The 24,347-nt window shown below is 38.5% G+C and overlaps 3 protein-coding genes across 4 annotated transcripts; 2 read left to right on the forward strand and 1 right to left on the reverse strand.

Annotated features, from left to right (window-relative positions):
- The first annotated feature begins 3,570 nt into the window (after nt 1-3,570).
- MHX (magnesium/proton exchanger) lies at nt 3,571-8,208 on the forward strand. The gene is made up of 9 exons (XM_028226374.2): nt 3,571-3,826; nt 4,428-4,886; nt 5,604-5,779; nt 5,888-6,006; nt 6,124-6,281; nt 6,679-6,806; nt 7,225-7,441; nt 7,551-7,680; nt 7,877-8,208. Exons 2-9 carry the CDS (start codon nt 4,493-4,495, stop codon nt 8,172-8,174), a joined length of 1,620 nt encoding a protein of 539 aa, XP_028082175.2. The 5' UTR covers nt 3,571-3,826; nt 4,428-4,492; the 3' UTR covers nt 8,175-8,208.
- A 674-nt stretch (nt 8,209-8,882) lies between these two features.
- On the reverse strand, nt 8,883-11,988 carry PHR2 (photolyase/blue-light receptor 2). Its single transcript, XM_028226375.2, has 4 exons — nt 10,726-11,988; nt 9,538-9,767; nt 9,328-9,429; nt 8,883-9,161 (listed from the first exon to the last, which is right to left on the reverse strand). Exons 1-4 carry the CDS (start codon nt 11,713-11,715, stop codon nt 9,083-9,085), a joined length of 1,401 nt encoding a protein of 466 aa, XP_028082176.2. The 5' UTR covers nt 11,716-11,988; the 3' UTR covers nt 8,883-9,082.
- Nucleotides 11,989-13,678: 1,690 nt separating this feature from the next.
- LOC114283518 (S-adenosyl-L-methionine-dependent methyltransferases superfamily protein) lies at nt 13,679-22,485 on the forward strand. Of its 2 annotated transcripts, none has more exons than XM_028226372.2 (7): nt 13,679-14,033; nt 20,147-20,298; nt 20,382-20,502; nt 21,411-21,538; nt 21,654-21,782; nt 21,883-22,044; nt 22,118-22,485. In XM_028226372.2, the coding sequence occupies exons 1-7, from the start codon at nt 13,829-13,831 to the stop codon at nt 22,187-22,189; spliced, it is 969 nt and encodes a 322-aa protein (XP_028082173.2). In that variant the 5' UTR covers nt 13,679-13,828; the 3' UTR covers nt 22,190-22,485. The 2 variants fall into 2 exon arrangements, with proteins under 2 accessions (XP_028082173.2, XP_028082172.2); XM_028226371.2 differs by having other exon boundaries at nt 13,737-14,033; nt 20,382-20,529.
- Nucleotides 22,486-24,347: the final 1,862 nt, after the last annotated feature.

Raw genomic sequence — 24,347 nt, forward strand, 5'->3', positions numbered from 1 at the left:
TTACCCTCTTCACCCTCTCCTCTGCTGCTGCTCCCAGCTTTGGCTCCATCGACTTGGTGGGCACCTTCCAAATGGTGCGCACTCCAACCCCTCCACTGGCAGACACATAGAACCACCGTGGTCTCTACCCCTTAATCGACGACGTCAGCCCCGCCACCAGCCCTTTCCCTGCCGCTACCTGCAGAGTGACCCAAGTCTCTTGCTTCCCGGAGGCCTTGTAACATGCGAAGAATTTGTCCACTGTCATGGCCGCCCCTTCGTTCGCCTTCGGCCAGGCACTTGCACAGGACAATAAGATCTTCTACGCATTAGGCATTAGTTGGCCTGGCGCCACCTCCAAACGATTTAGGACATCTACTACGACCTGCGGCAGGGGCAGCCTTAGTTCTCCTTTCAATGCCTCCTCATAAAGGGCAAACTGCCCTGGCCTGGCATTGGATGGCCTCTCCGTCAACATCGGCAACGATAACTCTATTTCAGTAGGCACCTGATATTTTTCGCGAACAGCCTCCAAATCCGCTGCAGTAACCGTTGATTTATCTGCCTTTGTATGCCAGTGGTCTGGTTCTGCCTGGCTGATTGGCTTTGCAGCTGCTATCATGGTGGAACTGTGGGATCGTGCGACCGACTCCCCCACCCTCTCCATCCTATATTGCTGCGCTAACTCCACTGCATCATCATCACCTAGTGGATCTACCCTGACATTCACAGCTTCTTCTTGGGCCATCTCTAGGGTATGTCTGCGAATCGCTTCCGATGTAGGAGCAAGGAAATTGAAGAAGTGCTGCAGAGGTGTATCGTGAGCAACAAATGAAGTAACACTTGGAATGTCTTGGTTCTTTGTAAACAAGTAGGTGAATCGAATGATGCCAAAAACCCACGATTTGCCCGTATTCCAAGGATCCCAATTAATTTTCGCCAGTTTGAAAACTTTTCAAATCATCCGCTAAAACTGTCTTTTCAAACACCCATAATGACCCGCCGTTTCATTTCTGCTCCAACACCTAATCTCCTCCCACGAGATGTTGCCACGTGTACGACCACGATTCACTGTCTCCTCCCCTTATCCCGTCTTTTCCACTTCAAATCACTACGTGATACGCCGCCTCTTGAGCCCTGCACCCCTCCCACTCGGCCAACTCCCACGGTCGGCCCCCCCTCGTGGTCGGCCCTCCCACTCGGTCACCCTTCGCGGTCGGTCCATCTCGCGGTCGGTCCTCCCCGCGGTCGACCATCCTCGTGGTCGGCCCTCCCATTCAGTCACCCTTCACGGTCGGTCCACCTCACAGTCGGCCCACGCCCTCGGTCACCCCTGTCGGTCGACCCCCACCCCACCATTCCCTGGCATCCTCATTCCTTTCATTTGTATTCCCTTCGTTGGACTAAAGCTGCACTCGGGAATGGGAGACTACTGACGCGGCTAAGCCCATAGAGGCCATAGCCCACTATAAACAACCCAAGCGCATCACTTGGAGCCCAGTACATAACCCAGTTGGTGGAGTCCAGAACAACTGGAATTCGGCATGGCACAAAGAGCCAATGACATTCAGACATATGGCAGGCAAAGGACGAGCCACATCAGCAGACAAAGATCTGCAAAGTTATTGCCACTGCACATCACCATTAAGGCAGCCCATCACAGCATTTAGTACGACAACACCTCTCCGTCGGAACATGACCTCCTTACCCTGAACAAGGTAAGCTACAGCATAGACTTTCGGCGAGGAGGGCAGGTCGGAAGGGACAGCGAAATGATTACCAAAGGATATAAGCAAACATTGAAGACAAGAAGAATGTTAAGCTTTTCTATCTCTAATCTCTCCTCTATACTCTACTTCTCTTCCTAACTTGCTCGTCGGAGGGTTCACTGGGGAACTACCCCGTTCCCTGTTGAACTTGTTTGCAGGTTAATCGGTGAGCTTGATCATTTGGACTTGGGCTTGAGGAGCTTGGACCAGTCCAATCCATTCACTGGGACAAACTGTATCACCATTATGTGTATCAATTAATGTACTAATTAATATACTAACATATGATATGTCATAATTTTAGAGATTTTAAATATTTATAATTTGTATAATATGTGAGGTCAGTAATAATGACATAACACTAATTGATATGCTAATATATATATTAATTGCTGCATGTAATATCACTAAACATACAAAGGTCTTGTTTGATTGACATGGGGTTGCTCATAATTTTTATTTATTTATTTTTAAAAATTTATGTAAAAATATTTGGTACAGTGACACTGCTAGAATTTTTATTACAAGATTAGAGCGTTTCGCGCTGCTAATTATAGATGGCGGTGGTGGTATAATATAAATTCAGCACAACTCACTCTTTAACACCAAATTTTAATTTTTGACTTCGCATTTTCGTTCCCTAAAAGGTAAAGCCGAACGATAAAGAGAACAGCGTCCATGCACGTCTGTTTCCTCCTCAATTTTGTGGTTTGACTTGTGTTTACTCTACATATACATATGTACACAATTTGGAGAATTTTATTATACATATTCTTTTATTATATATATATTTTAATTATATTATTATTTTTTTAATTATGATATAATTTTAAAATATTTAATTATAATTTTTTTTATTTAGTTATAATATTTTTTTAATTATAATTTAAAGAGAGATTTATTTATAAGTCTTTTTTCAGACGCTTATGGTAGGTTAAGTCCTGTGTAATTTTTTATAGAGTCTCAAGTCCTATTTAGATAGGAATATATTCCACAAGATCCTACATAAACGTAACGTGACGTGACATCTACATAAACGTAACGTAACGTGTCATGTTACGTTTCGCAAACTTAATGAGTTTTTATTTTTTTAAATTGAATGTGAAAATATTGCTGATTTATGTGGGTGTCACGTTACGTTTCATATAAATATAGAAAATTGAATGTTGCCATAGATCATAGGTGTCACGTTATGTTTATGTAGGTGTCACGTTACGTTACGTTTATGTCGATATGATCTATGGTAACATTCAATTTCGTAGAAAATTGAATGTTGCCATAGATCATAGATGTCATATTACGTTTATGTAGATGTCACGTTATATTATGTTTATGTATATATGATTTATAGTAATATTCAATTTCCTATATATGGTTTTACTATTATTTATGATATTAACAACTAATATGAGGATAAATGTGTCAACAAATTTTCCATAAGACTTATAGAAACATAGGCTTTGTTTGGTTTGTGTTTCTCAAAAATTTTTAGGAAAAATTCTCTACAAATAAATTTTCAAAAGTAATCAAATCAAACAAATTTTTTCAAAATTTTTTTTCAAAACTTATTTGGTTTACAAGTTTTTCAAACAAATCTCTCTCTCATATATATCAAATCAATTACTTTTTCCAAAACTCTCCCTCAAAATAATTTTTCAAAACATCTTTTGAAAAAAACCAAACCAAACAATTTTTCGTACTTTTTATCTCTAAAACTCATCTCCCAAACTCAAACTAAACATATACATAAATTTTTAGTAGAATCATATATAGCATAAGTCTCCCAAATAGAACTTATAAATAATTTTTCATAATTTAAAAGATATAAAATTATATTATTTTCTTGAATATATATATGGTAAAGGCCACTATAACTAATTCCATAGCAGACTTGGGGGCCAAAATTAGAAGGTAAATCGTTTTTTTTAAACATATAGGTACAGTCTCCATCGAATTCAAAGGCAGCAGGATTCTTCGGATTTGAGGCTCTTCGTCATTATATGCATCGACGGCTCTCCGGCGATCTCCAGATTTCACGGCCAGAGATCTCCGGCGATCCGTACACCTCTACTCTTCAGGTATGTCGGTTCCTTCATGCTCTATTTATACAGTCACAATTTTCCATTTTTCTTTTGAGATTCGAGCACTCGAGAGCATGTCTCAAATTTAGCGGTCGACGTTGTTGCGAATTTAATTAATTAATTAATCTTTTTAAAAAATTTGATTTCATTAATGAGTTGTGAGCTTTGTTCCTTTTTCTTTTCTTTTCTTTTTTTTTTATTTTTTTTTTTAAATTTAAAATTTTATTTTCCTCGTTGGGCAAAATTGCATTATGTGATTCACAGACCAATTTAATTTGGGAATGAGCTTCTGTTGTGAGATTAAGTACTTGCCAGTCATATAAGTGGCGTGCAAGTTTTGTTAATTAATTTATTTTTTTGCTACTGAAAACATTTAGTTATGTTGTATATTCAAATTGCAAATAAACCCAATTAGTTTTTTACCTAGATTTGTTGGAGCTTGAATCAAGCCATCACTTTCAAATAAATCAATTAAAGAATACAACATCAATATTTATGTAATTGAAGATTTTTGCATACTTATTATTGATAGAATGTAATTGTTTTCCTCAAAATTCTGATTTTGGGTTTTGCTTACTAGCTGCTTATTTTTTGTCAGATACGTAATTACTTGCAACAAGTAATCCTCCATTTGCTTGAGCAGTGAAATTCGAACTACTTTGAATGGTCTCCATGTATAACCATTCTGCTGAGAGCATACATCGAATTTCCAATATTTTTGGGCATGAAAAATGCGTAGACTACTTCATTTTTAGTGGTGAAACTGCCCTTAGTGATGGATTCAGGGCCTTTTTGTATTTTCTTGGTCTTGGTTATTGTTTTATTGGATTATCAGCTATAACTGATCGGTTCTTCCGGTCTATGGAAAATGTTGTTAAACACACTCGGACTGTGGTGGAGATAGATCCTTTAACAAATACTGAAGTTGTTAGATATGAAAAAGTGTGGAATTACACAATTGCTGACATCACCTTGCTGGCGTTTGGGACTAGCTTCCCTCAAATCTCTTTGGCTACCATTGATGCCTTACGAAACCTTGGGGAATTGTATGCCGGAGGTTGGTCTGTTACCTTCTTTCTATACCTGTACTCAGTGCTTATTCTAACATAGGAGATGATTTTTTCTATCTGAAAAACAAATGATATAAATTTGGAAATCTTTCCCAATCTTGTTGGAAATTATTGTCATTTTCTATGTATTTAATGATGAGATAAAATTTGGAAATCCCTGTCCATCTTGTTAAACTACTTGTGATGTGATGGCCATTGTGCTTCAAATTTTATATCTCTATGATCCAAGTTATGACAATTAACTCTGTATTCTCATCAAAGTCAACTACATTTGATGTCATAATAATTCTTTGTATATATTGCTTATGAAGTTTTTTTTGTCTTCCCATTTGCTCTTGTTACCTTGGTTCTAGTTCTTGGATTCATTACCATACAGTTTTTCATAACTGCTGAAGTTGAAGTTTCTATCATTGAGTGAAGTTCTTAACTTATCACAAATTTTTTAAAAGATTAAAGAGAATTGGAAGACTAAAATATAATTTGGAAACTACTAGCTTAGTATTGTAAATTTAAATTTAACTCACAATTAATAGTTAACTAACAATTTATTTGTGAGCATATTTGTTTGTGTTCATATGTGTATAAACCACAAGGTTAGTTATTACAGAGGTTGGATTTGTGAACTTTGGTTCTGATTGAGCTGTACACTTGGTCACTCTTGCATGTTTTGGTGATAACCCTGCTAAACAAATATGTATTGACAGGTTTGGGTCCTGGAACACTTGTTGGCTCTGCTGCATTCGACCTATTTCCTATCCATGCTGTTTGCGTTGTGGTTCCAAAAGCTGGAGAATTGAAAAAGATTTCAGATTTAGGAGTTTGGCTAGTAGAACTCTTTTGGTCCTTTTGGGCCTATGTTTGGCTATACATAATATTGGAGGTGATATTTTGTATCCATCCTCTTGAGTGAGCCATCTTGGTTTCACCATTATGTATTTGTTTCCTTCAATGTCAAAACATTTGTGAACAAGTTTTCATTACTTTGCAGGTATGGACTCCAAATGTTGTTACCTTATGGGAAGCCTTATTGACAGTGCTCCAGTTTGGGTTTTTGCTGATACATGCTTATGTTCAGGACAAGCGTTGGCCCTACTTGTCTCTTCCTTTGTATGTTTTTTCTTATTTTAATTTTGTATGCATCTTTCTTCCTGCTGTACTGATGAAAATGTTGCAATTAGAAGGGTTGATATTTGGCTTCACTCACATCTTTTTTATATGACTCAGCGCAAGAACTGAGAGGCCAGAGGACTGGGTGCCAGAAGAGGTTGCTTTTTGCAAACATGACAATGTCTCTGATGAGTATTCTGAAGTACTTCAAGATGGTGAAGATGAAAGTAGAAGCATCGGTGATATTTTTACTGTTCATTCAGGAAACAGGGCAGGTAATGTTGCTCAAAGAGAGTACTGTTTTCCTGTTGTCTTGTGTGGATATTGTGAATAGCGTTATTATAGCTTCAGAAAGGCTCTCTGGCTCAGTAACGATAAACATCTGGAAGGATGTCTAAGCTATGTCAAAGGCTAAATTTATGGAATTTGAGGCTTAATCTGCTGTGAAAAATATGAAAGCAATTAAGCTGTATGAAGCTTAGTAACTCTTGATGTCAAAAAACCATAACTATGCCTAATGTATTAGATTAAGAGATTTGAGAGGAAGCATCATCCAGATGTCGTCATAAATAATGTTCTAATGCAATATACTACACTATTGTTTGTATTTCTCTTGTTTTTCACCATAAAAATTGAATCTAAATCTCTCTCTTTTCAAAGTGTAACTTGCAGGAACTTATCAAAATGTGCCTGGTAGTGATCTAGCTGAATCTTCAAGTGAACATTTTGTAAAAAAGATTGATTCTGAAGAATCTCATGTGCTCTCAATTTGGAAGCAGCAATTTGTGGATGCACTCAAGGTACATGATTTTGAATTCTTTCAAAATTTTCTTTTAGAGTGGATGAAAAGCGACTCTTTTAAGTTTAGGCATGTTACTTTTATTTGAGCAAAAAGTTCAGGCATATTATTGCTATTTGGAGTAGATACTCGATATATATATATATATATATCCACAAGATTTTGATATCCACAAGATTATTTGGATTAATAAAAAAGATACCACAGGATTGGAAATTTGGAATGCTAAATCAAGGCCAATTCTATGCAAACCAAATGCAGCCTCAATGTAACACGTTTGTATATATCCTGCTTACTGTTTTATAGACTTATAAGGCATATATATGACTTGTTAAATTTCAGTGGACAATGTATTCATATCCTTAGAACATAAGAAAGTGGTCACATTTTTATTGAATAATTTTTTCTTTATTTAACAGTTGGAGAGCACAGAATCAAGAAAATTGAACAATATCTACCTGCGGGTCGGAAGAATTTTTGGGCAGATACTCCTTGTACCATGGAGACTTTTGTTTGCTTTTGTCCCTCCTTGTCAAATTGCTCATGGGTGGATTGCTTTCATTTGCTCCCTACTTTTCATCAGTGGGATAGCATACATTGTCACACAGTTCACAGATCTAATAAGCTGTGTCACAGGTTTTCCTCCTGACTGCCAAGCTTTCTTTAATTCACCATGATTATTCATTTGCATTAAGTCTGGTTAGTGTACATAGGCATTTCATGTACATTTTTCATTTATTTGCAGGAATAAATGCGTATGTCATAGCATTTACTGCATTGGCGGCTGGAACCTCGTGGCCGGATTTGGTGGCAAGCAAGATTGCTGCTGAACGTCAGACAACAGCAGATTCTGCCATAGCAAACATCACTTGCAGGTTCATTTGTCAATTTCCAATTCAATTACGACCTTGCTAAATTTAAAAAGATTAGCTCTACTATATTTTCTCAAATTCATTAGACAAGACATGGATATCATTCTTGAAATTTCATGACGTGGTTGTTGCACACCTATCTTGAATTTTACCTTGTGAAAACTTGTATTGATACAGTTTTCTTGTTTGTGCTTTGTAGCAATTCGGTGAACATTTATATTGGCATCGGCATTCCATGGTTCATTGACACAGCATACAACTTCATAACATTAAGGGAACCTTTGCGGATCCAGAACGCCAAGGGACTCAGCTTCTCTTTGCTTGTCTTCTTTTGTACTTCTGTAGGCTGTATCGCTGTTCTAGTATTTAGACGTCAAACATTGGGAGCTGAGCTTGGAGGGCCAAGGCTATGGGCCTGGCTTACTTCCGCTTACCTCATGATGCTTTGGATTATTTTTGTTGTGTTGTCTTCCCTTAAAGTTTCAGACATCATATGAATGTTTTTCTCACTCTATTTTTTACCTCCACAAACCTTGCTTTTGATTGATTTTATTTTGTATTCATCATGTGGCAAAGGCTATTTTTTGGCTAAAATTTACAGAAAGACAACATATTAAAATAGTCAATAAGACAAAATATCACATTAAATTTATAATCATTTCACTTTTTCTTTCACAAACATCACATTTATCTACAAAAAAATTCAACTATCTTCCCAAATACAAAAATTTTAATTTACTAAAATAGTCAAAAATTAAAATAGCCTACTAAAAGAGCAACTTTTCAAACACTTACATAGTGTTTTTGGTATAACTCTAAAATTCACATATGAACATTTATCATTGATTGCAACTAGAAAAAAATAATATACCATGATCAACAGATGTTGCATTCTATGGCAATTTGGTTGCTACAATTTCTGGTGTGGATGTTACAATGAACATAGAGTGAATTATGAATACAAAAGCACGTTTGAGCTTTGGGCAATCACAACTATGATTACGCCTACATGAATTATCGACCAATTTAGGACTATTAAGCACCTCTCTATGACACAATATTGAAAACCACTGAAAAAGGTAACCTTGTCAAGCATTCCTAATAAAATAAAGCCATAACAAAGCAATAAAAGCACAACCAAACAGACCTGTCATTCACAAGAATGGCACATAAACATCCGAAATATTGGACTAATTGGCCATATCTATCAAGAATAAGAAGAGGAGCTTTCATTATCAACAATTATTTTGGCAATCAAGAATACTAGTGTTCGACAAGGAACAAGCTCACTTTTTTAAAAGAACCCTACAACACCTAACAGCTAAAGATTGGGACGTCATTAATGAATGATGAAACTCTCCTTCAGGAATATATTTGCTTTTCACTTCTAATACACCCTCCTCCCTCAAGCAGTGGCAGCTGTGCAAGCTGTGACCGGAGTAATGCTTGGTTGCCTAGCAGAGCTGTATTTCTTGGTAATGAATCTGAAAAACCACCAAGAAGAAAGCAATAGCATCAGCCATTTCATGAAGAAAGACAATTCAGGAGCCCACACTTGTACACTTATTTTTACGTGCATATTAAAAAAATCACAATATTTAAAAAAATGTGGTTAAAGTGTGATATGAGCTTAATGGTTTGTTGAGAAACCTGAAGAAATCCCTCCACAACAGCTCATACATCAACCAGTTCATTCCAGTATCAGATGAGCCGCTGCCACCATCTTTCTGATTTGAGGCAGCGGCAATTGTCCTGTCAATCACATCAAATCATTCCAAAGTAAGAACATGTCGGACAATTCCATTATAGAGAACAATTTTTCTCAACCAGCAAACAAGAACACAGTAAACTAGGGCATACCGGGAAACAGATTTCTTCAGCTCATCAAACATTGTGCGGGGAGAGAGGCATCCCATAGCAAGCCAAGGAGAGATTTTGCAGGAGAAGTTTGCACCGTATATGCTATCATTGTTTCCATTCTTGGTTCCCTTGTTTGGTTGTGCTTGGCATTCAGCGGCAAATTTTGTAAGCCTCTGCAATGCTTCAGTTTCTCCTCCCACCAGAGAAGCATTGGTGGCTGGTTTTCCATCCTACATGACAGTAAATGCTGACCATGTTACTTTTCGAAAGTAGACAACGAAGTCTGTCAGTTTTTCTTACTATTTCCAATAAATGTTGAAATATTGTTGATGCTGTAGGCCACATATATATATATATATATATGTACATGTATTTGTGCAGAACTCAGCAGGTAGCATGAGTATACCATTAAAATTGGTGACTCAGTGCGAGAAATCATTTCAAAGGGATGCTACAAAGCCTAAAACATTTCTAAATGTGATTGTCTTCAATGGTTTCACACCCAACATGTCAACATAGTAGAACTGCTATTTAAGCATTGTTGCAGGAGAATAAAAGGACTTCACAGAATGTAAAGCTTTCAGTTTGTGATTCCTGTCTACCTTCAGACAAAAGGCAAAACGGTTTGCGATTTGATAACAATGGTCCACGCGCAATTCTAAGGGGAATCCCAATTCTATACACAAAATATAGTTTAGGCAAAGTAATAAAGGCTTGACTCAGGATATGAATGCATATCCTTTACATTGTTCAAATAAAAAAAGAAAACAAAAAAGGGAAAGAGAAAACAAAAACAATCAAATTGTTTTAAATGTGAACTTGAAACAATTCACCAGTACTCATATTTCTTCCCACAGAATGCATTATAATTTATAAGCTACTAGTCTTTGTTCATTCAATTATCTTTATTTCTTTATGTTTACAACTATTGGTAAGGTTAACAAAATCAGTAGTACTTCAGAACTTCAAGATTTAAATACTCCCAACTAAGCCAATATTATATGACTAGTCACAAAGAATTCCTATTCCCTTCCTTCTACCAATCATTTGCAATACGAAAGGCATACATACAAAATGGCAGAACAGTTATCATAGAATCAACAAAAACTAAATTGGATAAAATAGCAATTTTAAAGAACCAGGGACAGAATGAAATTGAACCATACAAAACAACAACAAATCCCATACCTGACCCAATGTTGCAGATGGGTTGAGACCCAAATCGACCAAAGATGGAATCTCCCCAGACTCCACATCTCCTCTAGACGGTAACCCCTTCAATTGATCCAAAGCCGTGATCGTCTTCCTCACTTCCAAACCCTGCACTTTCTCCTTAAACCCACCATAATTCGTGGGCATTTCCTCCATTTTAAATGGCAAATCATCAACATGATACAGAGTGCTTCCCCAGAAGTACTTGAATTCAACACCCTCATCCTTCATCGCCGCCTCAATCTTCTCCTCAGCCTTAACCTCATCGTGCGAGACCTCTCTGTGAGCATACACAGCATCGGCCCCAATTTCCTTCGCCAATTCAACCAACACAGTCTCGGGCTTCCCAATTCTGACCACAAGATCAGACCCTCTTGCCTGAAGGTTCTTCCTGAGGTCCGAAACCGATTCAATCAAGAATGCGGCACGGTACGGACCGGTCTTATCGAACCCAGATGACGATTTTCCGTAATCTCTGGGGTCGAAGCAGTACAGAGGAAGAACAGACATGGATTCATTGTTGGCTGAATTGAGGCACTCGTTGTCATGGACTCGAAGATCGTTGCGGAACCAAACAATGGAAGCTCGACGAATTCCGGCTGGGTAGGAGGGGTCGGAAGGGCGGCGGGGGTTGAGGGAAAGTGGGTTTTGGAGAGGGTTTGAGGAGATGGTTGATTTGAAGAAAGGTTTAGCAGGGGAGAGAGAGGAGGAGAGAGAGAGGTGAGAGAGGGATGAGATTTGAGAAGGGATTTTGACCTTGTTGGGGTGAGTAGGAGAGGAGAGAAAAGAAGAGATTTTGGGAGGGAGGAGGAAATGGGTTGGGAGGATTGTGGAGAGAGAGAGAGAGATTGAAGCAGTGGGAAGAGGGTTGTTGTTGTTGGAGGAGGATACAATGGCAAGACGGTTTTGGTCTTCTGATGGTGTTTGGGATTCTGGGTTCTCTAGGGTTTGGTTATTGGGATCCATTTTTTCTTGGGTTTTTCTTGAAATAGAAGATATGGTTTGAAGATAAGCACTTTTTATCTCCTCCTGCCCTCTCCTCTTTCTGCTTTGCTCTCTTGCTCCTGTTGTGTGTCTGTGAAATTGTTTGGTGGCAAATTCGAGGGGGATATAAAGCCGTTGTCTGCATTAGATTAGATTTGACCCCTCTCTCTCTCTCTGTCTCTCCTATGACTATACCCAACTTCTCTGCCACTAACCTTCAAACTCGATAGCCTTAGAGTGGGTTGTTTTTGGAATCAACAATGATTTATCCCATTAAAAATATCACCACTAATAGCCTTAATACATTAAAAAACTAAAAAAAGAAAAAAAATACAATTTTAAGACCAAAACATCACATCATTAATGGCGGGACCCACTGTCACATAATTAGTGCTGCCACCTAATTAGTGGGAGCACTAATTAGTGCTCCCAAGTATTTTTCTTTTGGAATTTCATTTTTGGGTTGGTAGAATAGCATTGGCAAGGTTAACTATTTGTTTTTAAGATCTAAATACAATTTTATATATCTCTAAGCATATTTTAAGACTCGGAATGTGGGTGACGGAGCTGCTAATTGGTGCGAGGCGTAAGGCAAAATCCATACCTAGTTTCGTCTTGTCAGAGAAGCAAGGTCGAAACCATAGATAAGGTGGAATATATTTTTTTAATTAGTTAAAGTCCTTATCGAAAAATTAAGGTCTTGATTTGTTTGTTTTTCAGAAAAATTTTTGAAATTTTTTTTTATAAATAAATTTTTAAGAATAATTAAATTAAACAAATTTTTTTTAAAAAAATTTCAAAATTTTGTTTGGTACTTACTTTTCAAAATCACACTCTTCCTCTCATACACATCAAATTAATTATTTTTTTAAAACTCTCTTTTTAAAATAATTTTTAAAAAAAGAAAAATCAAATAAGTTTTCGTACTTTTTATCTCAAAAATTACTCTATAAACACAAACCAAACACACCCTAATTTTTTTTTGTCGAGTTAAAATATTTTTGTAAAAATATTAAATTTTTTTAATTATTATAAAAATATTATCTATCTTTTATCTTATAAAATTTTAATATAAAAGATTTTAAAAAAAAAACTCCACAAAAGAAAAAGGTACAACAATTTCAAACTTGATAAGACATCTTGTTAACAAATTATTTTGTAGGGTAATTTGTTCCAAATTCTAAAATTATGAAAATATGAAATTATATAGGGTATGTTTGGTTTGTGTTTTAAAGATGTGTTTTAGAGATAAAAAGTACGAAAAGTTGTTTGGTTTGATTTTTTTCAAAAGATGTTTTGAAAAATTATTTTGAGAGAGAGTTTTGGAAAAAGTGATTGATTTGATGTGTGTGAGAGAGAGATTTGTTTGGAAAACTTGTTTGGTTTACAAGTTTTGAGAAATTTTTTTGGAAAAATTGTTTGGTTTGATTACTTTTAAAAACTTATTTGTAGAGAAAATTTCTCAAAAATTTTTCAGAAATACAAACCAAACGAACCCATAATCTCTCCTTACTTAAGCCTCTTTGCCAAGTAACTTTTTTTTAGCTTATTGGCCTTTTTAAAAAATATATAGGCTTATTTTGGGAAGATAGTAAAAAGTAGTTTTTTGGTTTTAACCAAGTTTTTGGCTTTTTTAGACAAATGATTTGGAAAGTTGGTAAAAAGTGACTTTTGACTTTTTTTATTAATGTTTGTTTATGATGTCAAATCATAATAAAATGACGAAACTACCCCCATTTATTTAAAATATTTACGACTTCACCTATGTAACACATTTTGACTCATGAGGGTAAAATTGTAATTTCACCATTGGCTAAAAACCAACTTCCCAAATGAAAAAAAAAACAAAAAAGCTAACTTTTGGCTTTTGTTACCAACCAAAAAAAGTGACTTTTAGCCAACTCCCCAAAATAGCCCATAAAAAAAAAAAAAGTAACATAACTTCAATAAATCAACTTTGATAAGTCAATAAATTATTATTATTATTTTTTGTTTTTCTATTTATCAAAATAGGCCTAAATGAGTTTGAATCCCGCGCAAATTACATAATCTGGGTGTTGAGTTATTCACCGGACCTGACTGCACCACCACATACATGGAATGTGTGGCAGCGGCCTTCTCACCCTCGGTGGCTACTGCTATTGTGCGCCAGCCATTATTAACATGCGCCTCCAAGAAAAGGAAAATTAGTGGTGGGTTGTTGTTGAGAGCCAAACTCAACGACGACGACGAAGATGACCCTTTACTCCAATCCGCCATTGATCGCGCTTCTCTTCGCTTTCAGGAGACCCATCGTCCAGGCAAACCCACCTCTCTCTTTCTCTCTCTCTCTGTAGTACACTGATTCAGATAAATTTATTCGTTGAGGCATTTTGTCGAACAGTTTGTGTTAAAGTTTACTTTTTGAAGTGTGTATCGACATTGTAATTTGTAATATTGAGAATTTGATCATGGTCAAGTGAAGGTGGAAGAAGACATAGGACTTGATGAAGTATTGTCCAAATTACTTGGTTTTTGTCTGTATTTTTTGTTAGATCATTTGACAATCTCAAATACTCATGCTTTTCTTTGCTCATGTTGTCCTACTTGAATCGTCGATTTGAACTTACTTATTGTTAGTATATTATTATACTTTGTATATAATATAGCATTGTTTATAGCATTACTTTAGTATTGTTTATTAGCATTGTATCCGTTCATTGTTATCATTATGTTTGTTCACTTTCGGCTAAAGCTTTAGCCTTGCCTTTCGGTGCCTCGCGTCTCGCATGGCATGCCTCGCATCCAATATCAGACTATAAATAGAGAGCTAAGCTCCCTTTGTAATTACAACAACAAATTCAATATACACATTTATTCACTTGCTCTCTCTCTCTATCAATTTATTTTACATGGTATCAGAGCATCACATTTAGACAGATTGTTGCATCTCTCGAACTTCTCTGTCTTCGTTATTCAACCACACCAATCTCTTCGTCTCCTCACGACGAATCCATCGCCACCAAATTCATCACCAGACGACCTTCCACGCGCCTCCACGCGCTGCCAGAAGTTAAGGCCACGCTCATCCTCGTTCTCCGACGCGCTCTACGCGCCTCTGCACTGTCCCGTGCTACTGTGCGCCGCGGCCTTCTCTGCTAACGTGAACCGCGTGTTTCTGCGTCAGCCGACGTCAGCCCTACTGCTTTCGTGCGCCGCCTGCCGTCCTCTGCTATTGTGCGCCGCGCACCTCTCTGCTAACGTGCGCCGCGCACCTCTCTGCTTTCGTGCGCCGCCTGCTGTCTCCTGCTATTGTGCGCCGCGCACTCTCTGCTAACGTGCGCCGACCGAATTTTGACCAGCCACTTTGACCAGCCCATTTAGTGCCTTTCTGGTCCTATTTTTTGGTCCGGTCACTCTTTTCCCACTGATTTCGACCTTCTGAATTCACTGGTACCCTCGGATTTTTCAAATTCTACCTCGAAAGTACGCTTTTGCCCTCATGGATCGTCTCGACTCCTCTAACCACCCTATTTCCGTTGTTCTTGACGGGACTAACTATGTCTTATGGGCACAAGCTATGTCTGGGTTTCTCAAAGGAAAGAAACTTTGGCGCATCATCACTGGGGATGTGTGCAAACCCATCCATACAACCACCGAATCCGCTGCCACCACAGACTCCGCTGCCAAATATATCGATCGTCTGGAGGATTGGGATAGTAAAAACTATCAGATCATTACCTGGTTTCGCAATACTTCTATCACATCTATCAGCCTTCAGTTTGGTCGGTTCCAACTTGACTCTGCTTCCTCTCCCGCCAAGGACATCTGGGATTTTTTACAAGAACGCTATCAGACTACTGGCCTTGCTCACCAATATCAGCTTCTGAGTCACCTTCACCGTATGCGCCAAGAACCAACTCAGACCATTAATGATTTCTTGTCCCAAATGTATTATGTTTGGGATCAACTCGCTCTTTCTGAACCTCCATGGGATTGTACTAAGGATGCTGCCTTGTTTACTACTTACCGTGACCAACATCGCTTGGTTCAGTTTCTCATGGCTCTTACTTCCCGTTTTGAGCCCGTACGAGCTTCTCTCCTCAATCGCACTCCTTTACCCACTCTTGAGCAAGCAATTTCTGAACTCTTGTCAGAGGAAACTCGGTTTGGTACTCTCCATCCGCACCCTGTGGACTCTGTTCTTGCTACTCCCCAGACTAAGAGTTCTCATTCCCCACCTTCACCACAGAAGTCAACCTTCTGCAACTACTGTCAAAATCGCAGTCTTCCGTCGACTCATCTTCTGGTTAATTGTCCTGTTTGCCTCTGTCGATTTTGCAACAAGACTGGTCCTGGTCATCTCCAGCAAGATTGCTTCCGCAATCCCGCCCGTGCTTCTCGCAATGGTCTTTCCCCCGGGCATTTTTCCCGCAGCACCTCACATGGTCGGTTCCAACGCACTGCTGCTGCTGCCTCAGAGGATGTACCTTCCCCTGTCCCTATAGATCCTTCCACTCCAGTCTTCTCTCACACAGATGTCGAAGCCATGTTTCAACATTTTTTGCAAAAATCTGGTACTCCTTCCTCTCCTGCCTTGTCTGTCACTGCAGGTAACACTTCCTGGTACTTTGACTCCGCTTGTTGTAATCACATGACCTTTGACTCTACTATTTTTACTCCTATCTCTGTTACTCCTCATGTTCCTTCTATCCATACTGCTGATGGGTCTCTTCTGTCTGTGAGTCATGTTGGTTCTGTTTCCACCTCTCACTTATCTTTATCTCATGTCTATCTTATGCCTGCTCTCACTTTAAATCTTATCTCCATTAGTCAATTATGTGAGCATGGTCTAACTGTTACCTTTTCTCCTACTGGTTGTTTGGTGCAGGACCCTCGGACGGGACAAACCCTTGGGATAGGCCGTAAGCATGGACGCCTCTACGAACTTATCCATCTTCATGTTCCGGATTCCTCTCAGATCACAGCTCCTACCACTACTACCACTGCTCCTCGTTTATCTCCTTTTCAGCTTTGGCACTGTCGTTTAGGCCATCTTTCTGCTGGTCGTTTAAAAACTTTAATTTCTAGTGGTCATTTAGGTCCTGTCAGTTCTGATGCTTTAGATTGTGTGTCCTGTCAACTTGCTAAACAACCTGCTTTGTCGTTTAATAAAAGTGACTCTGTTTCTCTTGCACCATTTGATCTCATCCATTCTGATATTTGGGGACCCTCTCCTACTCCCACTATGGGCGGAGCCCGCTACTTTGTTGTTTTTATTGATGATTTTTCCCGTTTTACATGGTTGTTCCTTATGAAAACTCGCTCTGAGCTCAAACAACTTTATTACAATTTTGCTACAATGGTTAACACACAATTTTCTAAAACTATTAAGATTTTTCGCTCCAACAATGCCATGGAATATAAAGATTTTGACTTTCTTTCCTTCCTTCAGAGTCATGGTACTCAACCTCATCGTTCCTGTCCCGGTACGTCTCAACAAAATGGCCGTGCTGAACGGAAACATCGGCATCTTCTCGACACTACTCGTGCTCTTCTTCTATCTTCCTCTTGTCCGGAACATTTTTGGGGAGAGGCAGCTCTCACTGCTGCTTACACTATCAATTGTATCCCTACACCTGTCATTCATAATCACACTCCTTATGAGCGACTGCACGGCACCCGTCCTCCTTACACCGCCCTTCGGGTCTTTGGCTCTGCCTGTTTTGTTCTTCTCCAACCTCATGAACGTACCAAACTTGAACCTCGTTCTCGCCTTTGTTGCTTCTTGGGCTATGGTATTGAACATAAAGGGTATCGTTGTTGGGATCATCTCTCCCAACGACTTCGTATCTCTCGTCATGTGGTCTTTTGGGAACACAAAATGTTTTCCTCTCTCTCTCTCTTCCGTTTGTCTGTTCCCTCCCCCTCTCTGTTTTTTACTGATCCTTCCACCGATCTATTTTCTGATGATCTTCCTCCCCCACCCACACCAGCTTCTCTCGAGATCGCCTTGCCTGCTGGACTGTCCCATGCTCCTGCTCCCTCTGATGGTCCTGCTCTTACTTCCTCGACATCCTCCCCTCCTGCTGAGTCTCTTCCACTGGCTCCTCCTCCGTCTGCTCGACCACGCCGGGTAACACAACCTTCTACTCGTCTTCGTGACTTTATTGTTGGTTCTACTGCTTTTTCTACTTATGAACCGACCTCCTATCGTGAGGCTCGCTCTAATCCTCTTTGGCAGCAAGCTATGACTACTGAATTGCAGGCCTTAGCCAAAACTCATACTTGGGACATTGTTGATCTTCCTCCTGGCAAGTCTGCCATTGGCTGCAAATGGGTATACAAAATCAAGACTTGTTCTGATGGATCTATTGAGCGCTACAAAGCCCGCCTTGTTGCCAAAGGCTTTAACCAAGAATATGGTATTGACTATGAAGAGACCTTTGCTCCTGTTGCTCGTCTCACCTCAGTTCGCAGCTTGATTGCTGTTGCTACCTCCCGCCACTGGGATCTTTATCAAATGGACGTCACCAATGCTTTTCTTAATGGTATTCTTCTTGAGGAAGTCTACATGCAACCTCCCCCTGGGTCTGCTTCTCCACCTCATAAAGTCTGCAAACTTCGGCGTGCCTTATACGGTCTCAAACAAGCTCCCCGCACTTGGTTTGCCAAGTTCAGCTCTACTATTCATGACTGTGGTTTCACCTCCAGCTCTTATGATACTGCTCTTTTTATCCGGAAAACAGCTCAAGGGACCACCCTGCTTTTACTTTATGTGGATGACATGATTATCACCGGTGATGATTTTGATGGTATTCTTCGCCTTAAACAGTTTCTTAGCCACCATTTCGAGATGAAAGACCTTGGTCCTCTCAGCTATTTCTTGGGTCTTGAAATCTTCCATGATTCTACGGGTTCTTTTATCTCTCAAGCTAAGTATACCTCTGATCTTCTCACCCGTGCTGGTCTTATGGATTGCAAGACTGCCTCCACTCCCCTCGAGCCTCAGAGTCGTCTTACACCTCTTGATGGCACTCTTCTCTCTGATGCTACCCTATATCGACAGCTGGTTGGCAGTCTTGTCTATCTCACTGTTACTCGTCCTGATATTGCCTATGCAGTTCATATTGTCAGCCAGTTTATGTCGGCTCCTCGTACCCCTCATTATGCTGCCTTACTTTGTATCCTTCGGTATCTCAAAGGCACCATGTTTCATGGTCTTCATTATTCCGCCCGCTCCTCTCTCTAGCTTCGTGCTTTTTCCGATGCTGATTGGGCTGGCGATCCTACTGACCGCCGGTCTACTACTGGGTTCTGCTTTTTTTTGGGTGATTCTCTTATTTCTTGGCGCAGCAAGAAACAATCTCTTACTGCTCGTTCCAGTACTGAGGCCGAATACCGTGCTCTTGCTGATACTACTCAGGAACTTCTCTGGCTTCGTTGGCTTCTTACTGATCTGGGTGTTCCCTCCTCTGGTGCTACTGACCTTTTTTGTGACAATCACACTGCTCTTCAAATTGCTCACAATGATGTTTTTCATGATCGCACCAAACATATTGAGATTGATTGTCATTTCATTCGCCAGCATGTTACCTGTGGTACTGTCCATCTTCTCCCTATTGCTTCTGTCGATTAACCCGCTGATATCTTCACTAAAGCTCATCCTCCTGGCCGCTTCACTGATCTTGTTTCCAAACTCAACTTGGTTGATGCTTTCCCTCCTTGAGTTTGCGGGGGGATGTTAGTATATTATTATACTTTGTATATAATATAGCATTGTTTATAGCATTACTTTAGTATTGTTTATTAGCATTGTATCCGTTCATTGTTATCATTATGTTTGTTCACTTTCGGCTAAAGCTTTAGCCTTGCCTTTCGGTGCCTCGCGTCTCGCATGGCATGCCTCGCATCCAATATCAGACTATAAATAGAGAGCTAAGCTCCCTTTGTAATTACAACAACAAATTCAATATACACATTTATTCACTTGCTCTCTCTCTCTATCAATTTATTTTACACTTATCACTCGGACCCAAAAAGAATTCCTCATCATTCTTTGTCAAAGTGTTCTCAATTCAATTGCCTGCGTACATTTATCCCTCCCCACTCGCTTTAGCAGGAATCCCGTGCTCTGATTCTCCCTTTTTTCTTCTTCTTACATTGGTTACTTGTAACTTTTCACAAGCACATTTCTTACATGTGACCTTGATTCTTGTCTTGCCACTTGTCCATCTTAATGTCCCTACCTCATCACCAATACCTAGAAGGTTCTCTTGGTCTCTGCAAATACCGGCTTCTATATGTAATCTCTCCATGCACATCCATCTTCTTTTTTGTCATCTCTTGACATGTGTTTTTTATATATTTTATGCAAGTTATAAGGAGAATTTCTTGGTGAACCAAGAGGTGTGTGATTAATGCTTACTTGCAGATCCTCTTTTTGTCGACCAATATGCTGGTTGCTTTGTTTCTCACAATATTCTGATGGATATGGAGCACTACTCACACCATTATTGCCTTGCAACCAAGTTTATTGATGATAAATTACTTACGACAATGAACAATATGGACGGACTTAAGCAGGTATAATGTGATGCATATGTATGATAAAGTGACTAATTATATTGGTGTGAAATTTTATATAGATTTCTACTTATATCCTGCAGGTTGTTCTGTTAACAGATGGGATGGATACTCGGCCTTATAGGCTCAGTTGGCCAACTTCGACTATAATGTTTGACGTATCGCCTGAAAGAGTATTCAGAAAAGCAGCTCAGAAGCTTGAAGGTGCATTTTACTTCACCAAATTTATCGGTATAGATATGAACATATAGTACATAATGCAGCTTCAGTTAAATGGTTTGAATGCTAAACAAAGATGAATAAGTTTTGTATCTTCATTTTTTTCTTTGGCTGGTAGGGGAAAGAAACAAAACACAAACAACAAGGGACAAGAGAGAAAGAAAAAAAGAAAAAGAAAAACAGAGAAAACTAAACTAAGAGATGACCACAAACAAAGATAACATGTTCTCGAGCAATTCCTAACTGAGAACAGGAGAACACCTTGGCAGAGGAGCCTGAAAATATGTTTCAGAATGCCCAAGCTGCCCATTCATGAGTCACTCCATTAACAGTTTGAGGAATCCATCTGACAGACCAATTAGGAATGGTATCCAAGAGAGCTCGTCAGATGTCTTGAATAATTGTGGCATAGCCCCATCCACCATCATTATTCATTTTCTTGATAGCATTCACAATCTCTAGAGGATCTCCCTCCAAAATGATATTGTTCCAATTAGGAATGACTAGATTTTGTATTTATGGAACAATTTGAGTAATGCACAAAGTATTTTTTGTTTAATACAATTATAACTAAGTTGTTTATTATTATGCAAAATATTAAAAGGGTATGTTAGCTTGATAAAATAGTTGCTTATGAAAGCTAAAAATCTAGGCTAATTTATTGCCCCCAATGCTTAAAATTGTGCTTGAGATTCTTAAAAATATGCACAGACACACACACACACAAATAAAAAGTTTACTGGCCAGTTGTCATCTTTATGTTGCAGAACACTCACCAAGTGTCATGGAGTTCTATGAATTCCAACTGTCCAAGTTTCTCTTATACCAGTTTTCCTTTTGTTTCAATAAGGACTGCAGCTTGTCCTGACAATATTTTCTTGAGAAACCGTTAGATGTTGGAGCTAAGATTCCAAAGAGCTGCTTGTTTCTTCATGTTTCACTGGAGGAATCGCCTGATATACAACATACTTTACGCAGCAAGGGATTTAATGGAAATCGACCAAGTATATGGGCCCTCCAGGTGATTAAGGCTTTATTAATATTTATAAAGTCAATCACATGTGGCTCCTCCATACCACTGAGGCATTAATGGGGGATTGCTTTAGTTAACAAGTCATTTTGTTTTTCTTATGCAGGGACTGCCAGTGATGACTTTGGAGAGTTTTGAAGAAATTATTTCCATTGTAAGTAACTTGGCCATGAAGGGATGTCTTTTTTTGGGGGAATTACCTGCCTGGTTGATAGAAACCGAGACTGAAATCAAGGTCAGTTTTGAGTTGGAATGAGGATCTCTCTTGAATTCAAATGCCTTATTTTTATTTTTTAGTTTTTAAAGACCATCTGTTTTTCGGTTCTGTTTCACAGTCAAGCACACAGAATATGGACAAGCTTTTTGTGAGCAATGGTTTCCGAGTGGACATGATTAGCAACAATGAAATTGCAAAGAACCTAGGCAGGAAACCGTTGCCAGGAGACTACAAGAGCATTTTTTTTGTTGCCGAACAATTACGATTTTCTGATGATCAGGTGAGAAAGCTTCTTTCAGCTTTAATGTATAACTGTTAGTATTATTTATCTGATGTTAGTACATGTGGGACAGATGGATACATGGAGGAGAGAATTTCAAAGAGTAGAGGAAGAAGGTGACGAGGAAGGATTTGAGGAGCTCTAAATTTAAAAGGACGTTGTCAATACTATATTGAAAATATATATGAGTAGTGCAAATCCATTACACCAATGTTATATGTTGACAAGTAATTCCGGAAACATAGTATGATATAAAAATGAAACAATGTCAGACACATCATTAGGGGGTATTTTCAAGTGTCTCAAGCATTTTTCTAAAAAAGGTGGTGTGGCATTATTGTGAGATACCCATTGTTGCAAAGCATTCAAGAGTTCTTGTACTTGGTAGGTGGTGCATTCGAGAAATTTATTCAATGTTTATTTGGTGATTCAATTTTATAATTATTGGTTTAAATTGGAGAATTTATCACTTTTGTGCTAATACTGTGAAAGACAACATAAGTATAACTTGATAAATGGCTTAAAGCATTACTTCAGTAGCAAATAGTTTCTTAGTTCATTCGGTATTGGGGGTGTTGTTGTAGGTGGTGTTGTGGTTTATTTCCTTTTGGCCAACATTTTGCAATATTAGTTAATCTACATTTATACAATTGTAGAATTAGATGCAAGTCTCCATATGTAATCAGATTTTATGTACTTAAAAAAAAAATTCTTGGAAAACCTCATTATAAGGCTTCAAGCTTGCAAGATCGCATAACTAATCTCTCCTTGCTTTGGTGACAATTTTTTGCTTTTTAATCACCGCATTTATCCATGATTTTGTATCACAATGATATGCTTTCTACTCCAATAGTAGGAGTTTTTTAAAAAAATATTCTAAAAAAAAAAATCTATTTAGAGAATTGACCCACTTTTTAAATTATTTAGAAAACTAACCTGCTTTTCAAATCGCATTTTGAAAATACGATTTTGAAATTGAAATTACATTTTCAACGCATTTTCAACCTGTGACTTTGAAATTACATGTTGAACATGCAATTTCACCATGTTATAATAAATTGCATTTTTAACCTGTGATTTCAAGGTAAAATTACATGTTAAAAATACAATTTCAATTTTAAAATTGTATTTTGAAAATACAATTTCAAAAAAAAAAATTAATTTCTCAAATAATTTAAAAAATGAGTCAATTCTCTAAATAATTTTGTTTTTTAGAAAATTAAAAAAAAAAAAAAAACTCCCCATAGTAGAGGCTGCAGATTAGAGGCCCATGTGAAGTGTTAGTGGTGATTTTTTTATTATTAGTTAGTGTAGGTTAACCCCCGCGCCCCGGGGGGGAACATAACTCCATATGCACATTCCAGAGTGTACAGAATTTTCTCTCTCTCTCTCACACACACGCGCGCGCGCACACACACACAACCGTCTTGTTACAAAAATAAATACCATTACATTTTGTGGGCCCATTCTCAAAAATAAATAAATAAATAATGTTATTAAAAAGGGTATAATGCACCTGACTGATTTTTGTAATTTTCTTCCGTTCAAAATGATGTTTGCAATTTCTTTTTGAGTCATGCTACGTCGCTCGAAATTGAGCGATCCCTAATTTTTTGAATTTTTTTTTTTTTTCAGAAGCAGAGAAAGGAGGAGGAGGAGGAGGAACTGGAGGGGGCCATCAAAATGGAAGGAGGCGGAGGCGGGGCTAGGCAGAGGCTGCGACGGCGGGGCAGCTGAGAAGACGACCGGGGCTGGGCAGACGACCGGGGTTGGGCAGACGAGCGACGGCGGCGACAGGCTGGGCGACGACGGCAACGGGCTGGACTCTCTTCTTTCTCTCTCTCTCTCTCTCTTCCCCTCTTCTCTCTTTTTCTCTCTCTCCCTCTTGCGTTTCAGAGTCGAAATGGAAGAAGAAGAAGAAGAAGAAAAAAAAAAAATGGCCAAAACGACGTCGTTTTGACTATTAGGAGGATTCGGGAGAAGAATTTCGAGGGACAAATCATTATTCATTCTTTTTTGATTGGATTTTTTTATAGACTCTCAACCTCCAATCAAGATACAACCAAAAATACACATTACATTTTTATCAAAAAAAAAGAAAAAAACCTTTTGCTGGGAAACATTCAAGGAAGCAGTCAGCGTCAAAGTCAGCTACCTAACAAGTGCTTATCACCTAAATACCATAAAAAAAATTCGTACAATCTTGAAAATGGGCCCACAAAACCTCCATCTATCAGGACCACCTAAAGCTTTAGTCAAACAAGAAACAAGAAATCGAACCACAAACCCAAAACTAGCCATCA

Source organism: Camellia sinensis, chromosome 14, assembly GCF_055761805.1.
Source record: "Camellia sinensis isolate YWXY chromosome 14, ASM5576180v1, whole genome shotgun sequence".
Lineage (NCBI taxonomy): Eukaryota > Viridiplantae > Streptophyta > Magnoliopsida > Ericales > Theaceae > Camellia > Camellia sinensis.

Coding starts and splice junctions, on each gene's coding strand:
- MHX (XM_028226374.2), top strand. CDS start 4,493: ATGGTCTCCATGTATAACCATTCTGCTGAGAGCATACATCGAATTTCC. Junction 6,807..7,224: donor AATTTGTGGATGCACTCAAG/GTACATGATTTT, acceptor TTTATTTAACAG/TTGGAGAGCACAGAATCAAG. Junction 7,681..7,876: donor ATAGCAAACATCACTTGCAG/GTTCATTTGTCA, acceptor TGTGCTTTGTAG/CAATTCGGTGAACATTTATA.
- LOC114283518 (XM_028226371.2), top strand. CDS start 13,829: ATGGAATGTGTGGCAGCGGCCTTCTCACCCTCGGTGGCTACTGCTATT. Junction 14,034..20,146: donor TCAGGAGACCCATCGTCCAG/GCAAACCCACCT, acceptor GCTTACTTGCAG/ATCCTCTTTTTGTCGACCAA. Junction 20,530..21,410: donor TTACTTCACCAAATTTATCG/GTATAGATATGA, acceptor AGAAACCGTTAG/ATGTTGGAGCTAAGATTCCA.
- PHR2 (XM_028226375.2), bottom strand. CDS start 11,715: ATGGATCCCAATAACCAAACCCTAGAGAACCCAGAATCCCAAACACCA. Junction 9,768..10,725: donor CATCTGCAACATTGGGTCAG/GTATGGGATTTG, acceptor ACTGTCATGTAG/GATGGAAAACCAGCCACCAA. Junction 9,430..9,537: donor CTGAAGAAATCTGTTTCCCG/GTATGCCCTAGT, acceptor TGTGATTGACAG/GACAATTGCCGCTGCCTCAA.